The sequence below is a fragment of the Aedes albopictus genome, chromosome 1 (genome assembly GCF_035046485.1).
Source record: "Aedes albopictus strain Foshan chromosome 1, AalbF5, whole genome shotgun sequence".
In the NCBI taxonomy this organism is placed as follows: Eukaryota; Metazoa; Arthropoda; class Insecta; order Diptera; family Culicidae; genus Aedes; species Aedes albopictus.
In genome coordinates, this window is record NC_085136.1 from 256,771,746 (window position 1) to 256,798,423 (window position 26,678).

At 40.4% G+C, this 26,678-nt stretch overlaps 1 protein-coding gene across 1 annotated transcript; it reads right to left on the bottom strand.

Moving 5' to 3' along the window:
* Positions 1-93: 93 nt before the first annotated feature.
* Positions 94-26,595, bottom strand: LOC109408298 (protein D2). Its single transcript, XM_019681566.3, has 2 exons — positions 26,034-26,595; positions 94-484 (listed from the first exon to the last, which is right to left on the bottom strand). The coding sequence occupies exons 1-2, from the start codon at positions 26,456-26,458 to the stop codon at positions 331-333; spliced, it is 579 nt and encodes a 192-aa protein (XP_019537111.3). The 5' UTR covers positions 26,459-26,595; the 3' UTR covers positions 94-330.
* Between the last annotated feature and the right edge of the window lie 83 nt (positions 26,596-26,678).

Genomic DNA, 26,678 nt, shown 5'->3' on the forward strand with positions numbered 1-26,678 from the left:
GGTGTGCATATGTTGACCTCCTATATCAGCATGTTTCACTATAACCAGTGTAATGTCAGTCAAACATCCCCACCATATGGGAAAGTCAGATACGTTCAATAAAATTTGCATACCACCAGGCACCTCGATACGAACATCAATTTTATTTGAACGCCAAACTATACTCTTTCCAAACATAACTCGTAACAACAATTGACACTACATGCACGGCGCAGCTGATATATGCTACATACGCTACGCTGGAAGGGCGCGCGTACCTTGTCACGCAACGTTCATCAAGATTTGGCTATGTCGATAGGTACTAGAACACTGATTTACGCTGCTGCACCACTAGAAAGCATTCTGGAACTGGCCCAACTGTCGATACAACTTCGGCACGTAATCGTCGAACTGCGCTTGGAAAAAGTTTCCCGCCACCGGGATCCCAAGTTGATACTTTTCGGAAAACTTCTGGATCGAAAATTTGCCGCGTCCTTGGGAGCTTCTGCAAATGAATTTGAAATTATAGAACTATCACGTGTACTTGAATAAATTACAGTTCAATTGATGAAAAATGGGAACACGTTCTTCATTTCAACCCGCAGAGCCATGATCTTTCCTCTCTGATGAACAATTTGGATTTCAATTTCAATTGTTTAGCCCTAGTAGGATGTTGGGGTCAATATGACCCAGACAGGCTCACTGAACGTGCTCTAGCGTCATCGTGGTGCGCCTAGCTTAACATCTTAGGAGTGTTAAAGTTACAATCAATTTTGAGTGGGGCCTATTTTCCAAAATCTATCAAAGGCATAATTTATAATGTGAAAAATGTTCTTTTGTCAAAAATAAGCAAGCTGTGCAAGAGTCCCAAAATAATCACGTTCTTATTGATGGAAGGCACTTTCCGACATTATCGACGTCAGGACCTATCGTAGCGCTAACATCAATTCTGGCCACTACCTGGCGATGGTCAAACTGGGCCCAAAACTCTTCGCAATTAATAATGTACGGTATCCACGGCCGTCTCGATACGGCTTCGAAGCAGCGTAGCCGGGCGACAGTGAGCTCCATGAGGCCCCTCTAGAGGGCTGCTGGAGTATAGTTGAAGTAGCAGCCATCAACAACGCATCCGAAAGCACCATCGGGTGCGTGGAAAGAAGTCGACGGAACGAATGGCATGACGAAAGGTAAACAAGAAAAGAAAATAGTCTCAGACCATATCTGAACCAGTAGTGTTCCGGAAGCAATACCGGGTAGCCCGTTGGAAGTGACCAAATGTAGAATTGAACCAAACCCATTCATGCGACACCTCAAATTGCGGTGTTTTCGATAGTCTTATGACCGGTTAACAAGGAAGTAGGCTCAGACCACTAGAGATTATCGGTAATGTTCCAGAACCGGTTCCAGGTGTCCCGCCAGAAGTGGTAAAATGTAAAAGAGAAATAAACCCATACATGCGACACATCAAATGGTGTTTAAGCAACCTGATGAACGGTTAGAGAGAAAGTCAACTGGTTCTGGGACAACCGGTTGTGTCCCAGAACCGATTCCGGATGTCCCACCGTAGGTGGTCAAACATAAAAATGAACCTGTGGCATTTTTGATAATCTGATGAACGCATCAGCAAGAAAATAGCCTCAGACCACATCTAAGATTAGTAATAATATTCCAGAACCGATTGTGGGATCCGTTTCTTTTTCTTCTTTTTCTTCTTGGCCTAACGTACCAACTAGGGCAATGCCTGCTTCTCAGAACTTTCTCTGCCAATGAGCATTTTGCGTGTGTATATCGTGTGGTAGGTACGAAGATACTCTAAGCCCAAGCAAGTCAAGGAAATTTCCCATAAGAAAAGATCCTGAACCGACCGGGAATCGAACTGGCCTACCTCAGCATAGTCATAGGTACTGGATACCCACGCTTTTTCAGCTGTGGCTATATGGACCCCAACCGGTTCCGGGTGTTCCACCGGAAGTGGCCGAATACGAAAGTGAACCAAACCCATGCATGCGACACATCAAATCGTAGCTTTTTCAATAATTTGCCAATGGTTGACAAGAAAATACCTTCAAATCGTATTAGAAACTACCGGTAGTAACCCGGAACAGGTTCAGATCTAAGTGACCCACCGGAATTGGTCAAATGTCAACTCATGACCTGTTGAACAGTTAACATGAAAATTGTCTCAGACCATATTTGGGATAACCGGTTGTGACATGAAATCGGCTCCGGTTGTCCCCCCGAGTAGGTGGAAAAATCTAAAGAATAGCATATTCAGTTATTATTGATTGAATTACTGAAGAGCAAAACCTGATATTGGTTTGATTGATATAAGAAGGGCTACAAAACGGTGAATCGGTAAGGAGAGCGTCTAACATAGTTCTGGTCCTCACAAGTTCCTACCTCATGCTTCCACGGGTCAAACGATGACAAAGACCGCCAGATAAGAGTTGTGCGCTTAGCTGGTAGTGCAGCCTGGGCACTGTTGTCCTTCTGACTTCAGCTAGATTGAGGAGGTACGACCCGAGCGTCTGTTCACCAAGGAGGTGCGGCTCAAACAGCGTCTGTTCTGGCATCCAGCGGCTGAGTAGGAAATGCTGCATCACGCCTAGCTAGATCCAAGGTGGTAGCCCCATCAGCATGATCCTAGTGTTGATTGGGACGTTAAACTTAAACAGAACTGGCACGATGGCCCTCCGGCGAGACATGAGGGTTGGCGTAGGCCCAATAAGCCACCCGTAAATATCCCCATTGCGAAGCACATAGGAGAAAATACAACTCGATACAATCAGCAAAGACCAACGCGACGAAATAAGGACTACGATTGGAAACTTGGAACATGGAATTGCAAGTCATTAGTTTTCGCAGGATGTGACAGGATAATTTACGACGAACTTCATCCCCGCAACTTCGACATCGTGGCGTTGCAGGAACTTTGTTGGACTGGACAGTGTGGAAAAGCGGGCATCGAGCGGCTACCTTCTACCAAAGCTGTGACACCACCAATGAACTGGGAACAGGATTTATAGTGTTGGGCAAGGTGCGACAACGTGTGATCGGGTGGCAGCCGATCAACACAAGGATGTGCATGTTGAGAGTTAAGGGCCGTTTCTTCAACTACAAATTACAGCATCATCAACGTCCACTGCACATATGAAGGGAGATCTGATGACGAGAAAGAAGCGTTCTACGCGCAGTCAGAGCAAACATACGATACTGCTTTTTTGAAAACCATTGATAAAATGTTTTATAGTATACCGTAAACCGGGGTCAAATTGATTTTCGGGTCGAAATTGATCACACGTTTTTCGGTTAGGTTTAGCATATTTTAAGTAATTTTCTTTCAACTATCGTGCAGTTGGGAACCGATACTAAACGATATTTGCTTGGAAACTATTTGAAGAAAGTTATATCTAACAGAAAATCGTCTGATCAATTTCGATCCGGAGATCAATTTGACCCCGGTTTACGGTACTTGAAGATATCCATAAAGACAGATTTTAAGAGTAAACAAAACTTTCCGATTTGTAAACCTTGTGGTAATCATTATTACCACAATAAAACTGTTAAAACTCTCAACAGTTGGCGATCCGTTCGATTAGTAACGACATCTGTTGGTGGAAAAGCAGAACTACGACATTTCTGGGTTTATTGCGGTCATCATAAAAGTAAACTTGCTTTCGTTTTATTTTCGCTGATTATGGTTGTCGCCATATTAAAGAATTAGCTAACGTGAATGAAAAATAGTAAATTTTGCTCAAATTAGCAATGAATTGAGAGTTTGCCACCTTTTCCATAACATGTCACATAAATAAACTCTCTCTGCTGAGTTTTCTTGTGATTCGAGATAGTTTTACTAAATAAACAAATTGATTTATTTCATTCCAAGATGATAATATTCACTATTTTTGAAGCGCATTAATTTTATGATGCTGCCACCCCAATATTCACGGTAAAATTGAATGCGCATAAGCCTACCACCACAATAACAACTAAAATATTACTTTGAAATGACCGCTTCTCTTTACGAATGATGTATCGTCTTGAACTTTACGTGCCATAGAAGAAGCTTCTCTGCATCTTGAGCTGTCATAGTTTTTGTTGCAAAAAAAAAAACAACAACAATCGAGAATGGGAAATATTTCAACTAGGTTTCAACGGGTTTATTGTTACTCTTAATGCGGTTTGCAAAACCTCTCCGAGAGTGGTCCACTTAGCCGGAAGATGCTCTTAAAGAGGTTATCAAGAGGTTTTGATGTATAAATCAGTTTTATTGCGAGTTTTATAAAATTGGTTATGAAGATCTCTTGTAGAGCCAAACAAAACTTAAAATGTTACTTGGGTATCCCAAGTAACAATTTCATTGCTGATAGGTTTTGTTTGATTTTTATTAGGGTTTTATTACAGCAATAATTAAAACTCGCCGTTTTATGACTGCTTTTATGAAAACCATTCATAAAATGTTTTATAGTATACTTGAAGATATCTATAAACCAAGGTTGCAACCATTCATTTGCAAAGATTTACATTCATTTGCTATTATCGCAGTTCAGAAGCATGATATCGAAAAACAATGTATGGATGAATTCAACCTTGTAGTTTTATCTGACAGTTTGCTGAATAACATTGGGGTCGCACACGCGTTCCAAAGTCGTGAGCGAGCTGTGAAGGCAACTTTCCACAGCGTGAATGAAATTTACATTCACCGCCTGGAGAGTTGCCTTCACAGCTCGCTCACGACTTTGGTATACGTTTGCGACCCCAATGTTATTTGGCAAACTTTCAGATAACACTACAAGGTTGAATTCATCCATACATTGTTTTTCGATAGCATGCTTCTGAACTGAGATAATAGCAAATGAATGTAAATCTTTGCAAATGAATGGTCGCAACCTTGCTATAAACACGTTTTGTTCGGCTCTACAAGAGATCTTCATGACCAATTTTATAAAACTTGCAATAAAACTGAATCATACATCAAAACCTCCTGATAACCTCTTTAAGAGTATCTTTCGGCTAAGTGGACCACTCTCGGAGAGGTTTTGCAAACCGCATCAAGAGTAGAAATAAACCCGTTTTAAAACCTAGTTGAAATATTTCCCATTCTCGATTGTTGTTGTTGTTTTTTTTTTTTTCAACAAAAACTATGACAGCTCAAGATGCAGAGAAGCTTCTTCGATGGCACGTAAGTTCAGGAGGATACATCATTCGTAAGTAGAAAGCGATTATTTCAAAGTAGTATTTCAGTAGTTATTGTGCTGGTAGGCTTATGCGCATCCGAATTTATCGTGAATATTGGGGTTGCAGAATCATAAAATTAATGCGCTTCGAAAATACTGAATATTATCATCTTGGAATGAAATAAATCAATTTGTGAATTTAGTAAAACTATCCCGAATCACAAGAAAACTCAGCAGAGAGAGTTTATTTATGTGAGCATGTTATGAAAATGGTTGCAAACTACCAATTCATTGCTAATTAAAGCAAAATTAACTATTTTTCATTCACGTAATCTAATTCTTCAATATGGCGACGACCATAATCAGCGAAAATAAAACTAAAGCAAGTTTACTTTTATGATGACCGCAATAACGTAGCAGTGTCGTAGTTTCTGCTTTTCCACCAACAGATGTCGTTACTAATCGAACAGATCGCCATCTGTTGAGAGTTTTAACAGTTTTATTGCGGTAATAATGATTGCCAGAATGTTTACATATCGGAAAGTTTTGTTTACTGTTAAAATCTGTCTTTATGGATATCTTCAAGTATACTATAAAACATTTTATTAATGGTTTTCATAAAAGCAGTCATAAAACTGTGAGTTTTAATTATTGCTGTAATAAAACAATAATAAAAATCAAACAAAACCAATCAGCGATGGAATTGTTACTTGGGTTGAGATCTCCTGGTACCCTCTGAAGCCTCATGAAACGCCCTGAGACCTACTGAAGCGCTCCTGAGATCCTCTGGAACTCCCTTAGAACCCCCAGAGATCATTTGAAGCGCCTCTGAGTAGAACTCCCCTTAGACCTCTTGAAGCCTCTTATAACCACTTGAGACCCCTTAAAGATTCTTTAAACGCCCCTGAGACCTACTGGTACCCTCTGAAATTCCTCGGGACATCCAGAAACTCCTAAGGGACCCGCTGAACTGGCCCTGTACACTCCCTTTGTTCTTTCCTATAAAACCCTTGGCCACCCTTGATACAGTTATCGTCATTGCTACATTTTCTTATGCACTGGTTCAAAATAAATCTTGAGTAATTTGTAATTTTCTGTTGGCCCAAGCATGCATGTATATGCGGAAATACCACAGTTTCCGTTTTCTCACGCTAGGTGGCGCAAAAACCATTGGATCACCTCCATTTCAAATATTATCATAGAGTATTCTATGAAAAGCAATTTTTTGACGACAGCAGAGTAATAAACTCTAGTAAGAAAAAGTTAGCCGTTGACTAAAAAATTATCGAAAAATCATCAGTTTTCGATGATGATTTTTGTGAAAATGTTAAAACAAAAACTAGGATCATGGTGACATTAGTAATTCTATGCTCCCTAATTATGTCTATTCAAGAAAATCTTTGTGGCATTGGACTTCTTCCAGGATTTTATATAAAAATACCTCCACAGTAAAGCAATATTCCAGGGATTCCTTCCGAATTTCTCCAGGGGTTCTTAAGTAATTTCTTTGAATATTTCTTCTAAAATTTTTCCAAAGCTAGGTGCTAATCCATCCAAAAAAAAAACTAGCTGTGCCCGGCAAACTTTGTCTTGCCTACTGCGTTTTTTGACATTTCAAGTTTCTAGCCAAGACCAAGTCCCCGGTCAAAATGTAAGGGAGATCAATTTTCAAAAACTTTAATTTTTTCCATATTTTTTGCCTCATAAACCTTCCTTGGGTGAAAACTAACAGAACAAAACTAAGACGACAGAAATCGGACCTTCCGTTCGCAAGTTATGTGCGGTCCCACGTATGCCACTGCATTTATATATATATATAGAATATAGATATATATAGAATAGATGTTCATAAATTCATTCATAAAATCATCTAGGGCATCCTTCTTAAATTTTATTGCAGATTTAATCGGCTACGCATTCAGTAAAGAAAAAAAAACTTTGTTTATAATTATCCGACGTTTCGACACTGGGGTTTTAGGTCGAAAAGTCGGGCAAATAATAAACCTTGTTTTAGTCCGTATTGAAGACTACGCAGTCAATTAAGTCCTATCGTAAACGCTTCAAGAGACTTCATTTTTTTTTATATTTACTACCGAGACTTTCAGCCCGTGCTCCTTTTTAAAGAATTCTTTAGAAATTTTCCAAGAATTCATGGGTTCAAACAATCTTCCATATATTCGTTTAGAAATTTTTCAAGAGATTCGTTGGAAAATCCTGCAAGGAGTGATGGAGATTTTTGTAAATTCCTCCAGGGATTTCTTGCTGAAACTCTTCTAGAGTTTGTTCAAGAAGTGTTTCGAAGAATTCTTGTAAAAAATCTTCCATGGAGGAATTTCTCCAGAAATCCCCCTCCAAAACTCCCTTCAGAAATTCCTTAACAGATTCCTCCACAAATTTCCACAAGAATTCTCATAGGAAGTCTTACAGGGATGTTTTCAGTAATTCTTCCATGGATTTCTTTAGAAAAATGCTTCCGGAAATTTCTGAGAAATCCCTCCTTTTTTCAATCCTGTACGGATCCCTTCACCATCGATTTAAAAAGTCTTCCAAGGATTTTTAAAGAAATTCTTCCAGGAATTTTTCCTATCATAAATTCGTTTCCAAATTCCTCCAAATCTCTTTAGATTTCAAATAAAAAATGCGAATGGTCATCTACCAAGGGTTCTTTTAGAAATTTATCCAAGGATTTCTTCATAAATTTCTAAAAAAAAAAATAAGAAAATCTTTCATAAACTTCATCCGCAAGTACTCCATGGATGCCTCTCTAGATCTTCTAGAGATCCCTTTCCAAAAATATTCCACAGATCCCTCCAGATGTTTTTTTTTCTTTTTTTAGGGTTTCAATTATAAAATCTTTTGTGAAGAATTAGCATTAAGTTAAAATTCACAAATACAAAGAAACTAAAAAAATATATACATAAAATCTTCCATATATGACTCAAGAAACTCCTCCATGTTTTTTTTTACAAATTCCCACAGAGTTTCCTTCATATTTTTTTCAGATTTTTTGTCACAAAATCTGGAATTCATTCATAAAATCTTTCAATTATTCTTTCAGTAATTACTTCAGCTTTTCCATTGGAAACTCTTCCAGGGATTGTTTAAGCAATTATCACAAGGAACCCTTTCAGAAATTTCTCTAAGAATTGCTTTACAAACTTGTCCAAGAAATCCTTTAGTATAACTTTCATACTCCAAAAATTTCTCGAAGGACTCTCAAAATTTCCCATGTATTTCTCCAGAAATTCCTTCATGGATTGCCTTAGATAATCCCAATTTGGTTTCCTTCAGAAGCTTTTTGGATAAAGTTTCAGAAAGCTTCATGAAGTTTTCGAATGATTTCCATCGAAATTATTCTAACACGTTTCCTGCAGAAATTTCTCAAATAATTCGATAAGAAAAACGCTAATGAATCCTTTAAGAATTTCATCTCAAGGTAATTTAAAAAAAATCAAGCAAGGGTTAACTTGGATTTTTTTTTCTAATTGCTTCATAAATTCTTTCAGGAATTTCTTAAAAAATACCTTCATAAATTTCTCCAGGTATTCTTGTAGAAAACTTTATTTGGATTGTTTCAGCAATTTCTCCGGAGTTTGATTCAGAAACTATTCTTGAGATTATTCTAGTAAATTCTCCAAGGATTCTTTAACTAAACCTTCCAAAGTTATCCTCAGTAATTCCTCCATGAATACATTCAGAAAATCTTCCAAAAATTCCCCCAGAAATTCCTTTTAGGATTGTTTTGGAAAATCTACGGATTTATCGAGAAAATCCTGTGGAAATTCTTTCAGAAAATCGTTTTGAAATTCCTGTGTGAAGGTTTCTCCAAATTGTTTTCTAAGGAAACCTCTAGAAAAACTTCCACAGATTCCTTCTGAAATTGGTCCATAAATGCCTTTAGAATATCCTCCGGGAATGCCTTCCCGAATATCTTCCACCGATTCCTTCCATCATGTCATCATGTGTTCTTTTAGAAAATCATCCAAAGTTTTTTCACAAATTCTTTGAGCGATTCCTGAAGAAAGTTCTCCAGATATTGTTTTTTTTTTCATCAGAGAATCTTTCTGACATTCCTTAAGAAATTCTGCCCGTGACTTATTCAAAGCTTTCTTTACAGATTCTTCCAAAAAAATTTAAAAGCGCCCATGAATTCCTTACAAAATATCTTAATGGATTACAGGAACTAAAGTAAAGCTTTTTCATGAAAATTTTCATGGATTCCTTAAACGGTTCCTTCAGAAAATCTCCCAGAGACTCTCCAGGAAATTTCCCAGAGAGTCCTTCAGGATTCTTCAGGAATTCGTGCAAAGAATGCTTTAGAAAATATTCAGAGAAGTAGTTTAAGGATTCCATCAGAAAATCATTTAGGAATTCCTTTAGAAAATTCCTTTCATAATTTCTCCAGGGATTCATTCAGAAATTTTACCAGAAAATCCATCATTCTTCCAGTGATTCTAAAGAAATTCCTCCAGGGGCTTCTTCAGGAACTCATACAGGGTTTTATTTACGATCTCCTTTTGAGTTCTTTTTAATTTCTAAAAGAACTCCATCGGAAACTCAAGCATAAATGTCTCCGGAATTTCTTTCAGGGATTCCTGCAGAAATTCACCCAGATATTCGGTGCTGAAAATGTATTTTTGACTTCTCTAGATTCTCAGCTCAAAATGGAATCTAGAGAAGTTAAAATGACATTTTCAGCACTGCAGAGATTCATAAATTTCTGCAAGGTTTCCTACATTACACTGATTCTTTCAGGAATTAATTCAGATTTATAAATCAATATTTTAACATCTTTGAGTATATTTCTCCAAACATTCCGTCATAAAATCATCCAGGAAATTTATTAGGAGATTTTACCAAGAATTATTCTAAAAAATTCTCAAGAGATTCCTGAAGTTTTCCAAAGAGTTTACCTAGGAATTTTTCCAGATTTTTCTTCAGAATTTACTTCAGAATTTAAAAATGTGAATAAATACAAATTTATCATGTTTAATGTTTAATCAATTATGCTACAGATGCCTGCAAGACTAAGTTGTGTGCTATTGCTACTATTTTGTGAAGAAAACGCTTCAGTTTATTCAGAAAATAAACTTTTTTTCAAACTTTTTTTCTTGTCATGACAAAAACTAATACCGATTGCACACCAACAAAGAGAAGCACTTGAAAAACATAAGGTCCTTTTGGTGGAGCGGACCTGGTGTGGTGGTTAGAACACAAGACTATCACGCCGAGGACCTGGGATCGAATCCCACTCCCGACATACTCACAAAATGTGGGTTCTTCCTTCGGAAGGGAAGTAAAGCGTGGGTCCCGAGATGAACTAGCCTAAGGTTAAAAATCTCGTTAATACATACAAAAAAAATAAGGTCCTAGATAAGCTAGGACATAAGTTTTACTGGATTGATTTATTTTGTTTTTTCTTTTTTTTTTATTTCTCCGGAAGCAATTCTTAAAATTTCTCCAACAGTAGAGTTTTTATTTAATTCTCGTCTATGTAAGTACCGATCAATAATGATCGAATTTATTCTTCTACCTCACCTAATCCCTCAGGCCAATTTAGTATCATTTACTAACACAAGTTTACAAAATAAAACGAAAGTCGTGAACTTCTGTCAACGACCAAAATTTTTGAAGCACAATTTAGTGCTGATTTCGAAACCGACCTTCAAAAAATTTAAAGTAGAACAGTTTTTGAGTTTTAGCTCAATATCGAGTTTTGCAACTTTTCAAAATATGTAATTTACTTAAATTCAAATAAATTGCGTTTTGTTCAACCAATTTTAAATCTTTTTCCATAAATTAAAAGCTGAATACAATACCATTCGGTCATCTGAATACAGGTTTTGCATCAGATTGATGAAATTCAAGATATTGGCGAGTTTTAGGGACGATCTTCCTAAATTTTAGCAAAATACCCAAAAATTTTTGAAGAAATGTATTTTTTTCAATAAGAAAAAATCAACTTAAAAATTCTTTCTCGATGTTTATTTGACATATCATATGTAGGCGAGTTACAGTAAAAAATTCAGCTCAATCGGAGCATTGATTACGGAGAATGAGATGTTTGAAGTGAGCGACTTTGCTTAAAAATAGAACAAAAATCGATTTCAAATCATCAACCTTGTATGGAAAGTCGAAAAAATTTCCGCCCTACTGTAATTTTTTTCCTTCGCGTTTCCGAACTCAGGGCATGATTCTACACCAAAAACGATCATCAGCTTACCGAGTTCAAAAATGCTGTAAACTAGTGTAATTTATAAATTAGCTTAGGATTATCATCTAGAAAAATATTGTAAAAGAACCACAATATCCATGAAACAATAAGATTGAATAATTGTCCCACAATTTCTGTTTCCATCTAACAGACGTGGTTCGGGCACAACCTGAATTTAGTTCCCGTCACACCTGCTACGTAACACTATGGGAAATAAACTGTTCAAAAATTATGGTTTGGCCATATCAGTAGGTCGGCTCCAGAGTCACGTGGTTTGGCCGTAGTGTGTGTGAAATTGAAATGTAAAATTTTGCATTATTATTTGATTTCCAATGCTATAGGGGGTGGCTTTTGATTGTCTACATCTTTCTGCTTCCATCCGATGAGCCATTGGCAAAGATAAGTTGAAATATCTGTAATTATCGGCTATTTCCCGTCTGATATGACGGGAATTAGCGCATATGACGAAGTAGATTTCTGGGATTCCATCAGGACTTCCTCCTGTGATTCTTCAAATAGTTTCTTATGGAATTTTCCTATGAGTTCATTTTTAAATTCATACATGACTTCGTTCTCAGTTCCTCTAGTAGCTACTATTTATGCACTTATTTCTATTTATGCACTTGGCTGGGAGTGCATAAATTAAAAATGTGCATATATTAAAAAAACATGAAAACAGGAAAATTTGTGCATAAATTAAGTTTGGGCTTAAATATGGGAAACCAGTTGGTGAGAACAGTTTTTGTTCCTGTGCATTTAAGATGGGGCTAAGGGAGTTTCCAAAAAGTTCTCATAGAGCCCAAAAAAAGGAGTTCCAAAGGGCTTCAGAGGGCGTTTCAGGAGCCTTTTACGGGCGTTCTGTGAAATTTTGTTAGCCTTTTAAAGGGATTACGGGAAATTCTCATTTCTCATTTGAGTTGCATTATGAACATTATGCAACTTAAATGAGTTGCATTATGGAAAAAAATCATTGCATAATAGTTATTTATGTAACGAGTTGCAAAAAGTTGATTTTTTCAGCACGAGTCGTACATTTATCCAACGAGGCCTGCCGAGTTGGATAAATACGAAGAGTGCTGAAAAAATCGAGTTTTGCAACGAGTTCCATACAAAATTTTATGCAATGATTTTTTCATAATGCAACCCATTTGAGTTGCATAATGTTCATCCCAAGCAACACACATGTTATAATAGAGTTACGACAGCGCAAGTTTTGGTTATATAGAAGTTTATTTTACGTAATTCTAACATTGTGTTGAAATAACGTAAAATAAACTTCTATACAACCAAAACTTGCGCTGTCGTAACTTTTATATAACATGTGTGTTACTTGGGATAATGCAACTGAAATGAGTTGCATTATGAACATTATACAACTATTTTTCATTATGTAACTCATTTCAGTTGCATAATGAACCAGTTCCAACTCGTTGCAAAACACGATTTTTTCAGCACTCTTCGTATTTATCCAACTCGGCAGGCCTCGTTGGATAAATGTACGACTCGTGCTGAAAAAATCAACTTTTTGCAACTCGTTACATGAATAACTAGGGTAAATGTACCAATAGTGGTGCTATTAGTAGCTCCTTGTAGAAAAATAATTGAATAAAATTAAAAATACCACAAAATAAAACGTCTGAAAACGTTAATCGGTAGTTTTTCACTTAAATTTGCTAGGAAAAATGTAAAAACCATTGTTTATTTCAGTTTTTGTTAATAAATCACTTGCACCAACTATAGGTACACGGTTCCTATTATGGAGGTAAAATTTAACATTGGTTCCTATAGTGGCGCATCCCATTGAATTCTTATGGGACCCACCACTATAGGAACACTACCACCACTATAGGTGCAAAGGAGCAAAAAAAATTAAGGAAAATAATTGTTTAAAATAGGTTTTTCGGCAAATCCTGAACACAAAACTGAGTTAATGTTATTAATTAGTTATGATGCATCTATTAAAAATGTCATTTGCAAGTTTTTTGTTCTAAATAATGCTAAACTGGCACTACCACCACTATTGGTACTACCTCCACTAAGGGAGGTTTTACCCTATTTTAATAAATTTTACATGTTTTTGCTCAAATTTCATCGTTTTTGTTTTTTTTTTCATCAATAGTTTTCACTGATCCTTAACATGCAATGTATTACTACCCATTATAGTCTATTGAAGTTTTGATCCCAGAGCTATTCTAAGGCCTTCAAATTACTCCGAAGTTTGTGAGACAAATCCAACATTCCCAACCAATTTTATACACGATGAATGATCACAGAACATAGTCTACGGTACTCGAAAAGCCTCAAAGCACCCCTAGAAAATTCATGGTACATAAGTTAGGAGATCTAGGTCATCTAAACTACTCGGTAATTCATTTTCTTAAGATCTACAACATCTACCATCGTTTGTGTTCACTCTATTCAAGCAATTTAGTCACGATGATGTCCATTAGACCTCGTCATGCTACGAGCAACCTGATATTGTGGTAGTTGGGCATTCCGTGAAATACAAATGACCTCCAATGCACTTTGTAGGATTGGTTACGATATCTACATATTGTATCAGGCTTTAGTTGTAAAAAAATATTCGTGGAATGTAGTCCATACTGCCGATGGATCCTCAATACCCAGCTAAAATGCTTTTAATACGTTCATGGAATATTCCAGGCTTTCCAAACTACTCTGGAACTAGGACCTAAAAGGTCTACAGGCTGTACTCATGTTTATTTTCACTGTATCGGCATAGTTCTCTCCCGATGGTGTCTGTTGCACCTCATTATATTACAAGTATCTCTATGTGTTGTGTGCAATTCTGATAACTTAGCAACATTCACTTGGTGATCTAGGTCATCCAAACTGTTCTGAAATTAAGACCTTCAAGCTCCACAAGCTTTCCTCTTGTATCTCTTTACGTGATCGATGTCATTTTTTCACAATTACCTCTGTTGTATATCACAATATTTGAAGTATTTCTTTGTGTTATTTGTACATCCACTGACATACAAATGATCTTCATGGTATTTTGAAGTATCGGAAATTTCCCAAGAATTCCTCCAGGCCTTCTTCCCGGAGTCTCCGAGAAAACCTCTACGAGTTCCTAGGAAATGCCTCCAGGACTTCTCGTGAAGTTCTTCGCGAGTTTCTCGGCAGTTTCTCGGAAATTTCTTCAGGAACTATGCTGGAGTTCCTTCAGCAGTTAGTTTTCCAGGGATTCCTTCAGGAATTTTCCCAAGAATTCCTCTAGGGATTTCTCCAGTGATTTCTCCAGCAACCCTTCCAGGGATTCCTTCGCGAATTCCTCCATAGACTCATGCAGGAATTCATTCAAGTATTTCTCCAGGAATTCCTCTACAGCTCCTTCAGGAGTTCATCCAAGATTTCCTCCAACAACTGACATAGGGATTTCTTCAGGAATTCCTCAAGCGATTCTTCCAGAAATTCCTCCAGGGTTTCCCTCAGAGCTTCCCAGGAATTCTGCCCGGGATTACTTTAGGAATTCTTCCAGGCAATTTCTCTGGGCAATTTCTCTTAAGATTGCTTCAGGACTTTCTTTACGAATACCTCCAGAAATTTCTCCATGAATAACTGCTATTTCATCTAGGAATTCGTCAAGGGATTCCTTCAGGAAATTCTCCACGGTGTCCTCCAGAAATTCTTTAATGGGTTCCTCCAGCAACTCCAACGGGGGTTCTTCTAAGAATTCCATCAGTCATTCCGCAAGGAATTCTTCCCAGCATATATTCCAGAAATTCTTTCAGCAAATACTCAAGAGTTCCTTCAGGAATTGCTCTACGAATTCATCCTGAAATTGCTACAGGAATTACTCTAAGAATTGTTCCGGAAAATGCCCCTACAATTCCTACAAGAAATATTCCAGGAATTATTACAGCAATTCCTCCAGGAATAACTGCAGAAATTTCTACAAAAATTGCTGTAGGAAATTATTACCTGACCCTATTGGACAGCACGCGCCTTTTAGCAACCCTACGAGGACGTCTGCGATGACACTGAATTGGAGTGACAGCTACCGCTGTCACAAACCGTGAGTAGCGAAAACAAGGACAATTACTTGGACAATTATTAGTTGATGTCGAATAGCTACCATGTATTTAATGAAATTAGTGAATTTATAAGTTTTTCCCTCTATTTCTAAATCTTTATTACAAAAGTGAACTATTTATACATGCGCTAGGTAATTTCAAGTGTATGATTTTTTGCCCTGAATAATCAAACTCATTTATTAGCATCCTGAATTAGATTTGTAAAATCGCCTAACGTGAGAGAGTGCTTAGCTTGAAATTGTAATATCTAGCACGGGTAAGGCACATTACTGTAGTACAAAACTAGCGAATTTCTTCCTAAACCTAAATAAATCATTACAGTCCCCGTTAATGAACTACACTACCAGTTTAGCCGGATAGCACATACTGGGGATAGTAAACGTAAGTCGATCATGCACTATTTTCTACACATACCATGCAAAACTCATTAAGATTAGCTATAAGAACAAAACCTAAAATGTTATTCCATTCGCAAACCTGTACAATCCCACAGGAATTTTATAATCTCCCAATATAGAGCCCAACGACATTTGCTCTGGAGGTTATTTAATCGAAAGAATTCCCCGTAGTCCGGTTCGAAAATCACAGCTTATAAAATTCGTTTATGGTGAGAAATGTCTAGCCGAAGCAATCTCAGACCGGACTTGAGAACCGGTGCGACGAGAACGCGGTCGGTTGCAAAAATCGGTGGTAGTGGTGGTCAAAGTGAGAATCCAGTGGAAGATGGTGCTTACGGTGGTATTGTGCCAGTGGTGGTTACAAGGGTCCCGTCGCCAGAGCAGCAGGCGAACGCAACCCTGCTGGGTAGAGCATGCAAGGTTTGCGGTGGTCCAGACACCGATGATATGGTCCAGTGCGACGTCTGCAACAAGTGGCATCATTTCGCCTGCGTGGGAGTTACCAAGGAGGATGAAGTCAAGACTTGGAGCTGTGCTGTCTGCGATACAGTAACCAGGGCTCTGCAAATCTTGTCAACTTCCGACAAAACTCCAAAGCAAGTGGAAGCAGCAAACAGAAGCAAGTCGTTGAATCCTATCATCCCATCGGACAAACAACATACACTGCAACCTCCGGACGGGCCGTCAAGCAAAGGTATAGTAAAACAGCCGTCGCTTCTTAAATCCATTCCGGAGCGTTCGGCCAAAGGCACGTACTCAGTGGTCTCACGAGGTTCTTCCAGAAGTTCGGTACTGAAACTGGAACTTCAGAAGCTGGAGGAAGAGCGCGCGCTGGAGCAAATGGAAGCGGAAAAGCAGCGCAGTTACCTGAACAAAAAGTATGACATCTTGAGACAGCTGACTAACCAATCAGACATGACATCAGTCACGGAAGGGATGGGACGCGTGAATGCCTGGGTCGAGGACGTGAACGAGTGTGGCCGTAGTGAATCGCTTGTTGAACGATCTCTGAACAACTTCTCTCCTCGTGGGTGTTCCACACCAAACCGTTCAAACGTGGACAGGAGCTCTCAAGCTACAAGTAGACAATCTCCCGTGTTGGCCGCTCCTGCCAATTACAATATCAGAAACAGTAGACGCTCTATTCTCATGCCCAACCCTGCTGATGGTCCCCTGCTACGATCCTCCAGATTCCATACGATCCCGCCAGATTACGACAGAGCTTCTTCTGTAAGCCAGAATCCGTCATCATTACATCAAAATATTCGGCATGGGCCTACTCGTGCGCAGTTAGCTGCACGTCAGGCAATATCTAAAGATCTGCCCATGTTCTGCGGTAATCCAGAAGATTGGCCAATTTTTCTGTCATCGTTTAACAGTACTACATCGATGTGTGGATTTACGAATGATGAAAACATCATTAGATTGCAGAGGAGTCTGAAAGGTCGAGCGTATGATGCAGTCAAAAGCCAGCTCATGCACCCAGCCAACGTACCCGGAGTAATGGGCACACTAAAGATGATGTTCGGACAGCCTGAAGCCATTGTGAACTCGCTCGTGACCAAGATCAATGCGTTACCAGCCTTGAGGGAGGACAAGCTGGAGACACTGGTGGATTTCGCAGTGAACGTGAAAAATTTCTGTGCAACAGTGGACGCCTGTGGTATGGAGGATCATCTATACAATGTGTCGCTCTTACAGCAACTGGTGGCCAAGCTTCCGCCAACCTTAAAGCTGGATTGGGCATGCTACCGTATGTCGATGCCTCGAGTCAACCTGGCGACTTTCGGAAATTTCCTCTATTCTCTAGCAGAGGCCGCCAGCACAGTTGTGTTCCCTGCAATTGTCCCAGATCAGAAGCATACTCGGAGCGATAATCGCTCGCCGAAAAAGGGAAATGCCTTCTTAAACGCTCACTTGGAATCTCCACCGGAAATCGATGCCTCAGTACCCGCTACTTCAAACAACGTCACAACCCCAGTGGCTGGAAATCGTATCAACGATGGGTGCCTCATTTGCAAAGGCAGTTGCAGAACAGCCGATAAGTGCACACAGTTTCTCGAGCTCTCACGTGATGCACGCTGGGCTGCCGTGCGTGAATTTGGATTGTGTCGTAGATGTCTACGCCGCCATAATGGAAACTGCAACACGAAAGAATGTGGTCAAAACGGATGTACGTTCAAACATCACGCATTACTACACAACGATCTGCAGCGAGCACAACAAACCACCACAGTGGCAGTTACGCCGAACCCGACTTTTGAGTCATCACAGACGGAGACTAACCATGGCCACGGATGCAATACTCATCGTACCAAAACTTCGGCTGTTCTTTTTCGATATCTGCCTGTAGTACTAAGAAGCCGTGACAGAGTAATTCAAACATACGCGTTTTTCGATGAAGGTTCCGAGCTCAGTTTGCTCGATGATGGATTGGCCAAGCTTTTGGAACTCGATGGCGAAATCAGTCCTCTATGCTTGAGATGGACTGGTGGAAAAGAGCGCAACGAAGATAACTCCCGTGTAGTGAGCCTGGAAATAGGAGGAATCCGGAATCAGACCAAGATGTTCAACCTGAACAACGTAAGGACGGTTCAAGAGCTGTTGTTGCCCCACCAGACAATCGATATGAATGAATTATCACAGCTATATCCACATCTACGTGGTCTTCCAATAGATTCGTATCAATCTGCTCAACCACGAATTCTTATTGGCCTGAAGCACGCGTTCGTCGGCTTAGTACTTCAAAGCAGAGAAGGAGAGTTAAATCATCCGATAGCATCGAAAACGCGTCTAGGGTGGACCGTGTACGGAGGATCTACGGAGGATGTCCCTAATGTTGTCCAATGTGCGTTTCATGAACACCACCGGAGCGACGAAATCCTACATCAAGCAATGAAGGAGTATTTCTCTTTGGATAGCCTCGGAGTAACGAAGCCGGCGAAATTACTCCTTTCCGCTGAAGACCAACGGGCTGAAACTCTTCTGCGTTCTCTGACAAAACTTAAGGATCATCGTTATGAAACAGGTCTACTCTGGCGTTACGACGATGTCCGCCTCCCAGACAATCGCGATATGGCACTCCGCCGCCATCGTTCCCTCGAAAAACGCTTGGAGAAAGATCCACAGTTAGCGAATGCGCTAAACCAGAAAATTGCCGACTATTTGGAAAAGGGTTACATACGTCAACTCACCAGAGAAGAGCTAAGCAAACCGGTACCGCGTGTATGGTACCTCCCAGTTTTTCCGGTTACAAATCCTAATAAACCTGGCAAGATAAGGATTGTTTGGGACGCTGCAGCGTCAGCCTTTGGGAAGTCTCTCAACTCTGCACTTTTGAAGGGCCCGGATCAACTGTGCTCGTTGTTATCCATTCTTCTCCAGTTCCGTGAACATCGGGTTGGTCTAACAGGTGACATCCGAGAGATGTTCCACCAGGTGGCCATTCGAGATGAGGATCAGCACTGCCAACGTTTTTTCTGGACGGACGAAACCGGCGAAGTACAGACTTTCGTGATGTGCGTCATGACTTTCGGCGCATGTTGTTCGCCGAGCTGCGCTCAGTATATTAAAAACTGCAATGCTGAGCGTCATTCGCAGAAGCACCCAAATGCGGCGGAAGCAATAACAAAAAAGCACTATGTAGACGACATGCTCGTAAGCGTCGATACTGAGCAGGAAGCCATCCAACTTGCAAATGAAGTGAAACTAGTGCACGCCAACGGTGGTTTTGAAATACGCAACTGGATAAGTAACTCCAGTCATGTTCTAAAGGCGTTACAAGAAGGGAACCCTCCAGAGAAAAATCTGGACTTAACAGCAGAGCTTGCCACCGAAAAGGTTCTGGGAATGTGGTGGTGCACAGCGACAGACGCCTTCACATTCAAAATTTGTTGGAACCGGTACGATGAGGAACTCTTAAATGGTCAACGCTGTCCGACGAAAAGAGAGATTCTTCGAGTTCTCATGACTATTTTTGACCCTTTGGGGTTAATCGCCCATTTCCTCATGTTTTTGAAGATTCTTCTACAAGAAGTCTGGCGTAGCGGAACACAGTGGGATGAACCGATCCCAGTGACATGCTTTGAAAAGTGGAAACAATGGCTACAGATCCTTCCTCGAGTAGAGCAAACAAATATTCCCCGGTGCTTCCGAATCCACGACTCGCTTCACATCACCTGCGATACGCAGCTACATGTATTTGTCGACGCGAGTGAAAATGGATTCGCGGCAGCTGCATATCTTCGGTTTAATCAGGACGACGTCGTTGAATGCACACTGGTTGCAGCAAAGACCCGAGTAGCTCCGGTGAAGTTCACATCCATACCAAAACTTGAGCTTCAAGCAGCGGTCATTGGTACTAGACTGGCCAACACAATTTCGGAGTCTTTATCAATTCCAGTCACTAATCGTGTTTTCTGGTCTGATTCCCGGGACGTGATCTGTTGGATAAACTCAGATCATAGGAGATATAGTCAGTTTGTGGCGTTCAGGGTGAGCGAGATCCTTGAAAGCACCGAGATCAACGACTGGCGCTGGGTACCTACCAAGTACAATGTGGCGGACGACGCCACCAAGTGGGTTGGTTGGCCAGATCTGAACTCCGAAAGCAGATGGTTCAAAGGGCCGGACTTCCTTTGGCGTGCGGAGTCCGAATGGCCACGTGTTCCTGTCAAGACTTCCTCGACAACTACAGAGCTTCGGCCAAATCTGCTAGCACACTTTATAGTTCCAGCGCCAATAGTACATGTTGAAGATTTCTCCAGTTGGAAGCGGCTCCTCCATGTGACGGCCTTTGTGTTCCGGTTCACGTTAAACTGCCGACGCAAGCTACAGAAATCATCTACCGTTTCCAGTCTACTATCCACCGAAGAACTTGTCCAAGCAGAAGCTTATTTGCAACGACTTGCGCAAATTGACTCTTTTCGTGAGGAGATTTCCATTCTACATAAAGCGCAAGCTTTCTCGGAAGAGCCGTCAACGCCTCTACCAAAGAGGAGCCAATTGCACCGCCTTTCTCCCTTCCTGGATACCCGAGGAGTTCTTAGGATGCGGGGTAGAACTCGACTATGCCAGTATGCCACAGAAGACTCAACGAACCCTATTGTTCTACCGCATGACCACCACATAACCACCCTAATCATAGCACACTACCATGAAAAATTTCACCATCTTAACCACGAAACCGTTATCAACGAGTTACGCCAAAAGTACAGCATATCGCGGCTTCGTGTGTGCTACGGTAAAACCAGGAGACGATGTCAACGATGCAAAAACGAGAGTGCCACTCCACGCCCCCCTATCATGGCTGACCTTCCACCAGCTCGGCTTGCTGCGTTTTCTCGTCCCTTCACACATGTCGGGATCGACTACTTTGGCCCAATTAAGGTATCCGTTGGACGTCGAATCGAAAAGCGCTGGGGGATGCTTGCCACATGTTTAACAGTCCGAGCTATCCACATCGAGACAGTTCACACCCTTAGTACTGCTTCATGTATCATGGCCTTACGAAGTTTTATCGCTCGCCGTGGGACTCCTAGAGTGATTTATAGCGACCGTGGCACAAACTTTGTCGGCACGAGTCGTGAACTGTGTGACGTGGAATCAGCTATTAATGAGCCGGAGATCATGAAAGAGTTTGTCAGCACTGAGACGGAATGGGTTTTTAACCCACCAGCAGCCCCACACATGGGGGGCAGTTGGGAAAGGCTGATTCGTACGGTGAAGAATAATTTGATGTCGATCAACTCGTCTCGAACCTTGCGTGATGAGGAACTTCGGAACTTCTTAGTCGAAATCGAGAACACAATAAACTCTCGACCGCTTACGCATGTGCCGATTGACAACGACTCCGATCCTGCTCTCACGCCGAATCACTTTTTACTCGGCTCCTCCAACGGAACTAAGCCGCTCACTCTCCTCAACGACACTGGAGTCGTGTTGAAGCAAGCCTATGCCACATCACAGGTTCTAGCAAACCAGTACTGGAAACGCTGGCTTGCCGAATATCTTCCAGAGATTACCAGAAGAACCAAGTGGTACACATACACGAAGCCGATATCCATCGGAGACGTTGTGATTATCGTCGATCCCCAGCTACCAAGGAATTGCTGGCCAAAGGGAAAGATCATTGGGGTCAAAACAGCACGCGACGGTCAGGTTCGATCTGCAACGGTGCGGACAGCCCACGGTATATACGAGAGAGCTACAACCAAACTAGCAGTTCTTGATGTCAGGCGCGATGGTGAGTAAGCCAACTACGACGTAGGCGTACCCGGGGGGAGTATTACCTGACCCTATTGGACAGCACGCGCCTTTTAGCAACCCTACGAGGACGTCTGCGATGACACTGAATTGGAGTGACAGCTACCGCTGTCACAAACCGTGAGTAGCGAAAACAAGGACAATTACTTGGACAATTATTAGTTGATGTCGAATAGCTACCATGTATTTAATGAAATTAGTGAATTTATAAGTTTTTCCCTCTATTTCTAAATCTTTATTACAAAAGTGAACTATTTATACATGCGCTAGGTAATTTCAAGTGTATGATTTTTTGCCCTGAATAATCAAACTCATTTATTAGCATCCTGAATTAGATTTGTAAAATCGCCTAACGTGAGAGAGTGCTTAGCTTGAAATTGTAATATCTAGCACGGGTAAGGCACATTACTGTAGTACAAAACTAGCGAATTTCTTCCTAAACCTAAATAAATCATTACAGTCCCCGTTAATGAACTACACTACCAGTTTAGCCGGATAGCACATACTGGGGATAGTAAACGTAAGTCGATCATGCACTATTTTCTACACATACCATGCAAAACTCATTAAGATTAGCTATAAGAACAAAACCTAAAATGTTATTCCATTCGCAAACCTGTACAATCCCACAGGAATTTTATAATCTCCCAATATAGAGCCCAACGACATTTGCTCTGGAGGTTATTTAATCGAAAGAATTCCCCGTAGTCCGGTTCGAAAATCACAGAAATACTGCAGAAATTTTTACAGAAATTCCTCCAACTCCAATTATTGTGAGAAATACTTCACAAATACCTCATGCGAACAAAAATGAAAATTTAAAAAAAAAACTCCTGGAATTACTCCATGAATTCTTACAAGATTCTTCAGGAAATTCTCCAGGAATTCCTATAGAAAAAAAAATAAAAAATAACTTCGAAAATTCCTCCAGGACTTCCTCAAGAAAATCCTAGAGGAAATTCTCCCCAGGAATTCATGGAAGAGATTTCTAGAAGGGATTGTTGGGAGAATTCTTGGCGGATGTCTTGGAAGTATTCCTGGAGGAATCTTTGGGGGATTTTCATAAGGAATTCCTTAAGGTATCTATTGGAAATCCCTGGAGGTATTCCTAGAATATTTATAAAGCAATCCCTGGCCAAATCTTGGAGGGATTCTTGGAGGATTTTTTGACAGAATTATTGAAGTTGGTCAACGAGAAATTCTTATTAGAGTTCCTGTCAGAATTCTTGAAAAAATTTCTGTAAAATTCCTGGGGTAATTCTTGGAAAAAATCCTGGAGGATTTTTAGGAGAAAATTTTGGAGGAATTCATGGAGTAATTCCTTGAAAAATTCTTAGAGAAATTCTCGGAGGAATCCCTGGAGTTTTCCCTGGAATATTTTCTTGTGGAATTTTTGGAGGTTTCCTGAAGAATGTTGGAGGTATTCATTAAGGAATTTCTGGAATTGTTTTGGATGAATACTTGAAGGAATTTGTTTTTTTATTGAAAAAATCTCTGAAGGTATTTATGGCGAAATTTTATTATTTATGGCAGAAGATTTAGAGAGATCTCTATTGAAACTCTAGGGGAAGGTCCTGTAGAATTTTTTGGAGTTTCTGGAGGGATTCTTGAAAGAATTGTAGTCAGATTCCTGAAGGAATTTTTGGAAGAATTCTTGAAGATATTATAAGATGAATTCCTGGAGGACTTCCTGAAAGAATTTCCGGAGTAATTTCTAGGGGAATTTCTGGTAGAATTCCAAGAAGAATTTACGAGGGATTCCTGAAGGTATTTCTGGAGTTATTTTGGCAGGATTTTTTGGCGTAATTACTTGTAAAAATTTTTGGTGGGATTTTTGATTAAATCTGAAGGGATTTGATTAAATCTGGACGAATTCTCAGAGCAATCCCAGATGAATTTCCAAAGGTTTCCTGAAGGATCCTGGAAGTAATCATGGAAGAATTTCTGAAGGAATTCTTGAAAAAAAAATCTTGAAAGAATTCATCGTGGGATTCCGGAAGAAGTTCCTGGAGGATTTCCTGCAGTAATTTCTGTAGAAATTCCTTGAAAAATTTCTTCTGGGGAAATTCTTGGAGAAATGCCTGGAAGTAACCTCGGATCAATCCCTGGAGAAATTCTTGAAAAAAATTATGCTGGGATTCTTGGAGAAATTCCTAGAGGCATTCCTGGAGCAATGCTGGGATTAATTCCCAGCAATTCTTGATAGCATTTTCTGAGAAATATCTGAAGAAATTCTTGGAGAAATTCCTTGTAGAATTTTCAATGAAATTCTTGTAGAAATTCCTGGAGGGATTGTTCAACAAATTTCTGGTAGAATTCTTAGGGAAGCTCCTGTAAGATTTTTTGAAGAATTTCTTGAAAAATTCCTGGAAGAACTCTTGAAGGAATTATTGGTTGAATTTATTGGAGGAATACCTGGAAGGATTCTTCGAGGAATTCTTAGCCAAAAGTCTTGGAGGAATTTCAGTAGGTTTTATTTTTTTTTAGGAACTACACCGATAAAGTAAAGAGATACAAGAGTTGAGCTTGTAGAGTTTGAAGGTCTAAATTCCAGAATAGCTTAGATAACCTAGATCACCAAGTGAATGTTGCTAAGTTATCAGAATTACACTCTAACGGCGCCGACATAGTGCCGCTTCAAAGTGAGAGTGGGAGTGCGCGTACAAAGGATTTTCGTGGATTTGCTGTTGTTGATATTCTTTTTTGCGGCTTCGCACACGCGCACTCTCACTCTCACGCGTAACTATAACGGCACCCTAAGGCTTTAAGAGTTACTTCAAAACACATTGGGTCCATTTGTATGCCATTAAACACCCAAATAGCAACACATAGAGATACTCGTAATATAATGAGGTGCAACAGACACTATCGTGAAAGAATTATGCCGATAGAGTGAAGAGAAACAAGAGTAGAGCCTGTAGACCTTGTAGGTCCTAATTCCAGAATAGTTTGGAAAGCCTGGAATATCCCATGAACGTACCAAAAGCATTTTAGCTGAGTACTGAGGCTCCATCAGCAGTATGGACTACATTCCACGAATATGTTTTACAACTAAAGCATGATACAATATGTAGATATCGTAACCCAAACTTCAAAGTGTATAGAATAAATCTCCAAATAGTTCCTTCTGGAACTGTTCCAGGAAACATCATGCAAAACTTCGTTATCAGATTTCTCCAGAAGCTTCTGCTGGATTCCCTTCAGAACCACTATTGGAAATCCTCCAGGATTATGTAGAAATTCTTCAAGATTTCCTCCTGGAATTCTCCCAAAAGTTTATACTAGGACTCCTTCAGGTGTACCTGCCTAGGTCAACTTCCTGGATCAATCCCAGTAAAGCAAAGGCAGTGGTTCACACACTTTTTGACGCTGTCACTAGCACTGGCTGTAACCGAAACGTAGGCCGGCACTCTCTCGTTTTTTGGATACTTTCGACGCTGCCGGGCACAACCTTCCAACATACACGCCGGAACACCACAATTCCCGCACTCAAATGACACTTTTCCGGGATAATGCATCTTGTAATCCATAGAAGAAGTTTTTAGAATAATTCCAGACAGAATCTCTGTAGAAATTCTTGAAGAAATTTCTAAAGGAATTCCTTGAGAAAAAAAAAAACAGGAGAAATCCTTAAAGAAATAATTTATGAAGGAATTCTTAGAATGATTTCTTGCCTGGAGTGATTTTCAAAAGAACATCCTGAAGGAGTCTCCAAATGTCGCCTAACTCGTAAATCTCCAAGTAGTGAGGAGGGTCAAAGCGTCAGATTTATGATCGAAGGCAACCCGAAAACATAAAACTTATAGCTGATAGTATAAATTTTACATTTTTTTAATGTTTTCTTCAAGCTTCTGTAATAAAGTACATTTTTTCCAGTAATTGTATGAACGTGCACCCCATTTTCAAATGACCGTTTCTCAGAGCAAATCAAAAAGTTCGTTACCGATTGGACAGCCTCGTCTCGCCACAGCTCAACCGTCCGTTCTGCTGATACACCAGGAACACGTACCGATGCAGGCCGGTCTTCTTCGGTGGTGCCGCCCCAATATACTCGGACAGCACATCGCCGCGCTCGATATCCGTCCCGGGAATATTGACCACCAGCCAGTGGTGCCACTCGCGGAACTTCGGCGTGGTCCTACTCGGGGCATCCGGGTCCGTCATGCACAGCGTGTAGAATGTCTTCGGCTCGACCGGCCACTGCACCACCGGGCAGTCCTTGACCTGCTTGGGCATCAGAATGTTGCCCAGGTTCACCTTCTGCTCACCGGGGTAGGTCACCTGCAGCAGCGACTCCGGCGGTACCGGAATCACATCCGGAACGATTTTATGATTCTTGAAGTCACGAACCAACTCCGACGCCGCCATTTGCGGGTGGCGGAACTGCTCTCCGGAGCACCCGAGTGCAATTGACTAACTGAAGTGGGGGCTTCTGCAGTAGCACCGCGAACGTCGAGTTGGATGAGTGTTGTATTTGGGCCACTCTTCCGGTTCCTATGCGACGACCGACGGTGGCCCAAAAACTTCACCCAATAGTAGAAGCAAACTAGATTGCATTGTGGCGTGATCGAAGAATGAAAACGAAAGC